Genomic DNA, 8,369 nt, shown 5'->3' on the forward strand with positions numbered 1-8,369 from the left:
GTCCCTTTATACACCTAGCTGTACGACTGCTGCTGCATAATCTAAATAAACAACAACAACATCAACAACACGGTGACTCATTCATTTAAACATCTCACCAGCTGCACTTCTCCATATGCTCCTCTTCCGATCAACTTCACTCTTTCAAAGTCGTCCAGCTTCACCTGCAGCTCTCGCAGCTGACTCACCACCTTTTCATCTGTGGAGATTGAAATACACAATGTGTTACCATGGTAACAGACATTTGCGTTGAAAGGAGTGGGTCAGTTTTTAAACGCTGGACCAGACAGAGGTCAGTGAGAGAGATCATACCATTCCAATGTTATTTCATAAGAACCTATGCAGTTTATAGATTTAGAGGTCATGATGCTGCTTTTGTGTTCTTTCACACAGGAAATTTATTTTAGCCACATGCTGACCCACGTTGCTAATTTTCCTCTATTCAAGTCAAATTAAAGGTGCGGAATAAAAGTTTCAGAAAAAAGTAGAGAGGCTTCAGAAAAGTGACTCATATCCAGGGCGTAAAATTAACTTTTTACCTCATCAGCCATTGGCTAGTGACCTCCAAAAATTGACCGGCCAAAATTTTTTTCCCCAGCCAAATAAAAAATAATGCCTTATTTGATTTAAAATAAATACCATACATTTTTATTATGAAAAGACAACTTAAGCATCACTTAAAGAATGCTATCTTATTAGGTTATACTTCATTTCAAGGTGACTGCTGCATCATCATGTATTAGAAATATTAAATATTAGAAGTGGACGCATGACCTTAATCAAAAACCAGACAAGTTCTGGAGGATCTGGCAACCACTGCACTCCTTCTTGCTGAGGATATAACTTATCATCTGTGCCTGGAAGATGAGGACTGTTTGCCCTTTCATTTTTTTCATGTATGTGCTCTTTGTTTACCTGTCTCCTGTCATCCTTTCATTTACTAATTTTTCTTGTGTATATGTACAGCACAACGCTCTCTGTTAGTTTGGGGAGGGACTTTTTATGTTTTCTATGTGTTTTGTTTTATTTTGTTCTAATATTTGTGTTTATAAAATTGAAAAATCAATTAAAAACAGTATTAAAAAAATATATATATATATATTAGAATATGTGTCGCCACATCTTCCTGGAAACGCTCTTCCCACCGTGCTTCTTCAAGCAAAGGGAATGAATAGAACTCCACTAACTGAAGTCATGCCGTTCCCGACATACCAAATCACAACAGAAGTACAGCGCGCTGCAAGGGTCAAAATAGCCTGACAGTCGGCAGAAATGGGTGAAAGTATGAAAACAAAACCTCACATGCAATACAAAATTTACCATCAGCCACTGGCAGGTGTGTGTTTTTTTACACGCCAAATTAATTGTTTACCCACCATTGACGCTTGGCGGGTGTTAATTTTACGCCCTGCTCATATCTCACTTTTAGTTGAACGGCTGCAAAAACTTTCAGGACAGTTATAACTGATATTCAGACTGCAGAGGCGTTGAGTGATAGATTTCCTATCTCTTTTGTGACCTGGGTTCATGGACAAAACAAGCAGCACACTCAGTTCCTCGTGACTTGCTGTTTCATTAAAACACATCATAAGTATTTATCAAGCTGGACACGGGACTCTTGACCTTTCACCAAACACACTGTAGCTCTCTTACATCGATTCAGAAAGGCCTCAATGTTTTTGTTTTTCCTCAGGGCAGGATAGTTCAAATCATGAGCCAGAGCGTTCATGGAATCCTGAAAGACAGAGAAGACAAAACATTGATTTAACATTTGAGAACAAACAAACAAGAAAAGGAACAAAGTGCAGAGATTTAACGTCTAAGTTACAAACTTGTGTTTTAGAAACCTTATTTAATAGTACTTCTTTTTCTAAAACTGACCACATTGTTGGTAAAACATGAAATGCTGGAACTTTTATTTCTTAGGTTTGGCTGAAATTTTCACTTTGAAATTGAGAAACAGGATACTAAAATTCAGTTTCAGAGAGAATCTGAAATTTAATTTATGTTGGGAAGGAAGGAATATTTTTACGACTCTCATTAATCTGTCTGGACATGTTGTCTAAGTTCGGCAACCCAGACCTTCTGCGGGCTGAGGGAACAACAAAACCAGCATGAATGGAGGAAACAAGGAGGGAAGGAAAGAAGGAGTTGTTTATGTTCTCTGCTAACAACGAAACAGGGACAATGGAGGTTGGAAGAAGACATAAAAGTCATGCTAGAACAATATGAAGTCGCATGGTGTGAGCCCCCTGCCTGATCTCACACATTGTCACCAAGGCCCACCAACAAACCCCTGTGTGTGGGGGCAAGGCAGCATCAGACTAAGAGCCAAGGTCTCAGTAGTGTCATTAGCACTTAAATCAGCTGTGTTCAGTTTCAACCCAGGACCCAAAATGTCACTGTGAACCAAACACATGAGGCCGCTGGGGCAGTTGGGCAGCTGGGTGAGTGGGTGAGTGGGAGCAAAGGGGGATGGTCGGTAAAGTTTCATCCCCTGATCCCCAAAAACAAGGGTCATGTGAAGTCACCCAGTGTATGTGTTGGAGGCAGTCGAGTCTTTAGCTTGTTTGTTCGGGGACATATGAGTGGGTGGGCACAGGCATGTGGAACAATTCTGCACCTTTAAATAGCAGCAGTGTGGAGAGATCCCCCCACCCACCACCACCACCCAAAACCCCCACCCAACCACAGACGGATGGAAATAGACCTGAAGCCTCAGAAGCTATTGTGGGACAAACAGCTTATGGGTCTGGATTGAGGCAGAGCGCTCGAGGATCTGTGATAATTTTACACCGTGTGTGTGTCCCTAAGTGTGTGCTGTAGCAGCTATGGTTACTGCAGTGGAGGGGACTCTGTTTTCCACAGTCTGGCAGCCATGTTGAAGTCTGTAGCTTTTGAATAGTACATAAATATGATCAGATTTTAGCTGTGGCTTCCTGTGAAAAACAAGTGTATGTGTTGCTATAGAAAAAATCATTAACATCAAGTCTGATATCCCTGTATATTTACTTACCGATAGTTATTAAATATAAAGGTTAAAATATCTGGGAAATTAAATTGCAGTACATTACGGACAACAAGTTTGACAGCTGTGTAAGACAACAGTCAGAATCTGTATCCAGGGCAGGTAAAGTTTCAGTTCTTAATTTATTAATAAAGTACTTTATTGCTTTTTGATGGGAAAACTTTATGACTCCCCTGTCAAATCCAAAAGTTATGAACACAGTAACATTATATGTTTAACCAGAACCAAAACATTCAACCACATCTCTCCGGTTTTAGCTTCCCTGCACTGGCTCCCTGTATGTTTTAGAATTGATTTTAAGATTTTACTGATTACTTTTAAAGCTCTACACAGTCTTGCTCCGAGCTATATAGCAGACCTTTTAATACCCTATGAGCCAACGCGTACATTGAGATCCTCGGGCAGAGGTTTATTGTGCATTCCAAATACTAAAATGAAAACAAAAGGGGACAGGGCGTTCGCAGTGAGGGGTCCGACACTCTGGAACAATCTGCCCGAGGAGATCAGGTCTGCTGAGTCAGGGAGCTCTTTTAAATCCCTTCTTAAAACATACTTTTATCACAGAGCCTTCCCGGATTTTATCTGAATTTTATTTGACTTTATTTTATTTTAACCGTCTTAAGAAATATATTTTAAAATAATTTTATTCTCTTAGTGTTCCTTTAGGGGAATTTTATGTCTTTAAAATATGTTTTATTTCTTTATCTTGACTTGTGTGTTTTTATGATCTGCATGTTTTATTTTGCTGCCCATGTAAAGCACTTTGTAACCTGGTTTTGAAAAGTGCTCTACAAATAAAATTATTATTATTATTATTATTATTATTATTATTATTATTATTATATGTAAGAATCAGGTGTTGCAGACATAGTTGAAGGTATCTTAAGAGTTTTTATCTACTAGTAGCACTGTTGTAGAAGTCTTTGTTTTGTTGGTGCTATTGCTCATTAAGGCTCATGTAATGAACAGTAGATTCGTTGCACCTCATGACACACACATAACACATCATGTAATAAGCTTTTTTAATTAAACCTGCCTGGGTTTAGAGTGTTTTTACGTGCTAAAAAGCTTAAAATCGTTAGTTTAAACTGGATTTTTCTTTAACATTAACAAGAAAATGATCCCTTCTGCCGTCTTGATTTGCAGGGTTCATCGGCTTTAAGACTGAAGCATAACAGTTCGAAGGGGGGGTTATCATATATTCATTAGGAATGTAGCAATGTATTGGCTGAAAATCTGTATGGGCAAATATCTGCCCTGTTGACAAAAATCAGCCCGACAATAATGTGCTATGCATGAATGTCACAGCAATGTGTTGCACCAATTTAATATTCAGAGAATGTTTTTTATGCTAGGTGGAAGAAGATACCTGTTGGACAAACTCTGATTTGTGATCACGGTCAAACATGCAAGAAAATGTCAGTAGAGATCAGGAACATGCAGTTTGTAAGACAAGAGGGACGACTAGTTTGAGTTTTACTATCACATCTCATAGCTCAAATAAAAAACAGCCATTCAAAGAAGGAATAAAAAACATTAGTACTGGAATCAGCTTTTGACTGCTTATTTTAAACGTAGGAATCAGGATCGGCCTTGATTTTGACAATCAGTTTGTCTCTAAAATGTATGTCTTTGAGTCGTCCTTAACTTTAACCCACATACATGGGATACTGACACCTGGGATTTAGAAATTTAAGCAAGAAGTGTGATGCAACGTTTGCTGAAACTACTCCACTGAATACAAAGACTTCAAGATCATTGAAAATCTACTACTACAGACTGCAAAGTGTGATACAGCCAGAGTCTTTAAATTGTCTGAGGTACACTCAAACACTTGACCAAGATCTGTTGTACAGAGATCTGCCTCAATCAAAATCATGACATCAACATTATCTTGGGTGACTATCTTCATTGGATAGTCTCTGAGTTATCATGTTGAATTATAATCCCACTTCTATTTTCACTGCAGGGATTAAAGATTCCTTCGTCTGCTGGTTCAGTCTGGTCAGACAGTAATTGCGTTAAACTGGTTTGATTTTCACTTCTGGAATCTGAACATGATGCAGTAGTTTGGCTTTGTGTGTGCGTTCTCACCGCCTCAGACAACACCTCCCACCTACTCCTCTGTGACTGCCTGAGCACAGTCGACAACAATAGAGAGGATCTCGCAAAGTATGAAAATGAAAAACGAGTCCTGTCTCAAGGGAAATTGAAGACAAGTTCCTACCAAGACTAAAAACTAGGACTGCCTTTAAATGTGCTAGATTCAATTAAACCTATTTCTTTATACATTGTCGGATCTGTCTGTATGAAAAAAAATACTGGAATTGTCACATACCTCTGAAACTCCCTGCATTTGCATATTACCCGTCTTTATAATGTATGCATGCTTGGATAATAACAATGTTGCAGAGGGAGAGAACGAGAAAGTAGATGTGGCTCGTAAATATACTGCCATGTTCACACATAGCCTCCATCCAGACTGAGGGTTTCGGTTAGTAGACTCCTAGTGAGAGATACTGACTGGCACATTTATCACATTTGTTATGTGTGATCACTTACAATGCTGAGATGGGAATAATGGTGTCATCTATTTCTGCATGGTCTCTGTGTGTGCATATATTTTGATAATGGCTTCAGTGAGAACAACTGCCTCTATGATTATTCTGCCAACTGTTCAACAAACACAATGAAGACAGTTTAAGAAACTTAACAGCAGAACATCCTTTTAAAAATTGTCCTTTTAGAGCTCGATGTTTTGTTCTACAAATAAAAAAAAACGCTTCAAAACACATCTTCTGTGCAACAAAACTCATTGTGGACAAACAGGAAATAGTGATGTGAGATCACTGTAGGTTAACGCCATCTCAATTCCAGGAAGTGACTCTAGCTTCCTGTGTGGTAGCTCCCAGCATCAGGCAGCATGCCGGCCACTTTTAAATCCACTATGGAGCAGCTCAGAGTAAGCGCAGCTGAGTTAATTGATAAAACTAAGAGTGAAGACTGCAGAGGTTTGGATTGGCTTTAACTGATTGATCTCACTTTGCGGCCCGTTATGTGACATAAGTTTGGATTGCTCTAAAGCTAAAGCAGAGGTTGTAAGTGTGACTCATCAGCGCTGAGAATAGAAACAACATACAAAGGGCACGGTTGTGTTATGTCAAAAACCTGGGCATAGTATTTTAAATCTTGTTAAAATGCCCCACCTGGTCATGAGGTTATAATTCAAATCCATTTATGATACCTAAGCATGACTCAGCTATCCATCAGGTTTTTAATTTTGACCCAACCATAATCATTGAGTCAGACTTATCCATTCATAAGGTTGTCATTTTGACCCCACTCGAATCCCTGAGCAGGGCTCCTTAGCATCAAAAATCTATTCATCAGGTTTTCAGCCTGTCATGATCTGTAGACACAGCAAATCTGTTGATAGGGTCATAATTTCAACCTCCTTATGATATCAAAGTAACACAATCTAATAAAGTAATGATAATCTTTTCAACAGATGATCATTTTGACCCCGTTGTGATTCCTAAGCTTTCCCCACTAAGTACCCTGATCACTATTTTGATCCCAATGTAATCCCCAAGCATGAATCATTGTTTTACCAGCTGATCAATTTGACCCCACTTGGATGTGTCAATATGAATCGCTGATTCATCAGGTCATCATTTTGACCCTACCAAAATCCCTAAGCATGACTCATCTTTTCACCAGGTTATCATTTTATGCTAGTTTGATCTGAAAGTATAATTCGTGTATTTGTCAGACAATCATTTCAACCCATTGTTCCCTCCAATCTGACTAATCTACCTCCCAGGTTAGAATTTTGACCCATTTTCACCGTTATGATTGCTAAGAGTGACTCGGGTCAAGACATTTCCTCAGGTACGGAAGTTAGTGGGTTTAACATACGCTGAATGTATATTTGCTGTGTATTGCTGAACAAAATCCATAGATTCCATCCATAGAGTCAGTATTCGATTAACAAACAACCAAACAAGATTAGTTAAGTTTTAGTCTGCATGGCCTGGTGTGAGATCCTGTCCAGAACAAAGCTGTGCCATATCAGCTCATGTGTATGTGTATCTGTTGACAGAGGTCGGGGCAGAGAGGCTTAGCTCTGGGAGTAGTTTTATCAAAGTTGGCTGAGTGCATTCTTAGGACAGTTCAAAGAAAGGACATGTCAATTATAGGACACGCCAAGAGACTCCCTAATGATCAAGGGGGCAAGAAAAGACAAATGAATCAGCTGGATTTTAAGAAGGGGGGCACTGATCATGTCTAGTGTACAATACTTGATTGCCTTTTCATCAAAATACGCTTTTAAACATATATTCCATATTTGATAGTTACAAAGTCAGGATCCCATTGTGTAGGCCCAGTGTCATTTTAAAGATAAGATAACCACAAACACTAGACAATGGCTACATTTGGGGTGTGGGTGGGGTTTCCCTCTGCTGCACCTTTGGTTAAAGGTCAAACTAATAATAAACAAGACTATTGTTCAATCATTCGCTCACAAGGTGACAGCAATATCTGTTTATCTTTGCTTCTTATACATTGTGCGGTAGAGTCTGATCTGACAGCCACAACTATTTAGACACAGACAGAACTATTTAGGTGAAGTGTGATCAGGTTAAACTCTTGTCTGACTCACTAGTCAGTCTGAGATATGAAGCCTGCCTACCTGTATCAAACTCTGACGGTATTCATGCAAACTCACCAGCAGTGTTTCAAAGTTAAGTGCTGACTGTGGAGTCTTCAACAGGGTCTCCAGCTTCTTCAGCCGGCTCTCCAGCCTGCTCTCCGCTCCAAGCATGGTTACAGTCCGGTGTATCCAGATAAAATGTCATCAAAAACAAACATACACAAACACCTGTAGGCCTGTTTTTTTTTTGTCTCAGCGCACAATCGGGCGGTAGTCACACTCCCAGGCTCCTCATGTCAGCTCCCCTGTAAACTGCGGTTGGAGTTGTCAGGTTAATTATTTATCCACTGGCAAAGTCTTCTGTCTCACTCCTGTTTTTTATTTATGTCTCAAAAGAAAGTGAAACCGAGCGGATCGTTTCAGGGGGGAAAGGAGGCGCGCTTCACTTTCAGGTGCGCCTAGTCTGCTCCCAGGTAGCTACAACAAAATCTGATCCAACCACAACGTGTCCAACCTGTAGGACGGACCACAGTCAAGTTAGACAGGACATAGAAGAAGGACTTCCGGGGACAACTACCAAAGTAAAAGTATGATGACCCTCTCAACTAAAACAGAAATAAAATAAAATAAAATTTGCTCTACCCTGTAAAGCAGGGGTTCCCAAACTTTTCAGCCCGTGACCCCCAA

The 8,369-nt window shown here is 39.6% G+C and overlaps 1 protein-coding gene across 1 annotated transcript in view; it reads right to left on the reverse strand.

Moving 5' to 3' along the window:
- The window catches only part of LOC117824246 (rho-associated protein kinase 2-like), a 50,103-nt gene extending 41,882 nt beyond the window's left edge, over nt 1-8,221 (reverse strand). The window contains exons 1-3 of the mRNA XM_034699691.1: nt 7,758-8,221; nt 1,654-1,735; nt 99-199 (exon numbers count right to left, since the gene is read on the reverse strand). Of these exons, the coding sequence (XP_034555582.1) occupies nt 99-199; nt 1,654-1,735; nt 7,758-7,853 (279 nt within the window). The 5' untranslated portion in view covers nt 7,854-8,221. The remainder of the gene's footprint in view (nt 1-98; nt 200-1,653; nt 1,736-7,757) is intronic.
- Nucleotides 8,222-8,369: the final 148 nt, after the last annotated feature.

Source organism: Notolabrus celidotus, chromosome 13 (genome assembly GCF_009762535.1).
Source record: "Notolabrus celidotus isolate fNotCel1 chromosome 13, fNotCel1.pri, whole genome shotgun sequence".
Taxonomy (NCBI): Eukaryota; Metazoa; Chordata; class Actinopteri; order Labriformes; family Labridae; genus Notolabrus; species Notolabrus celidotus.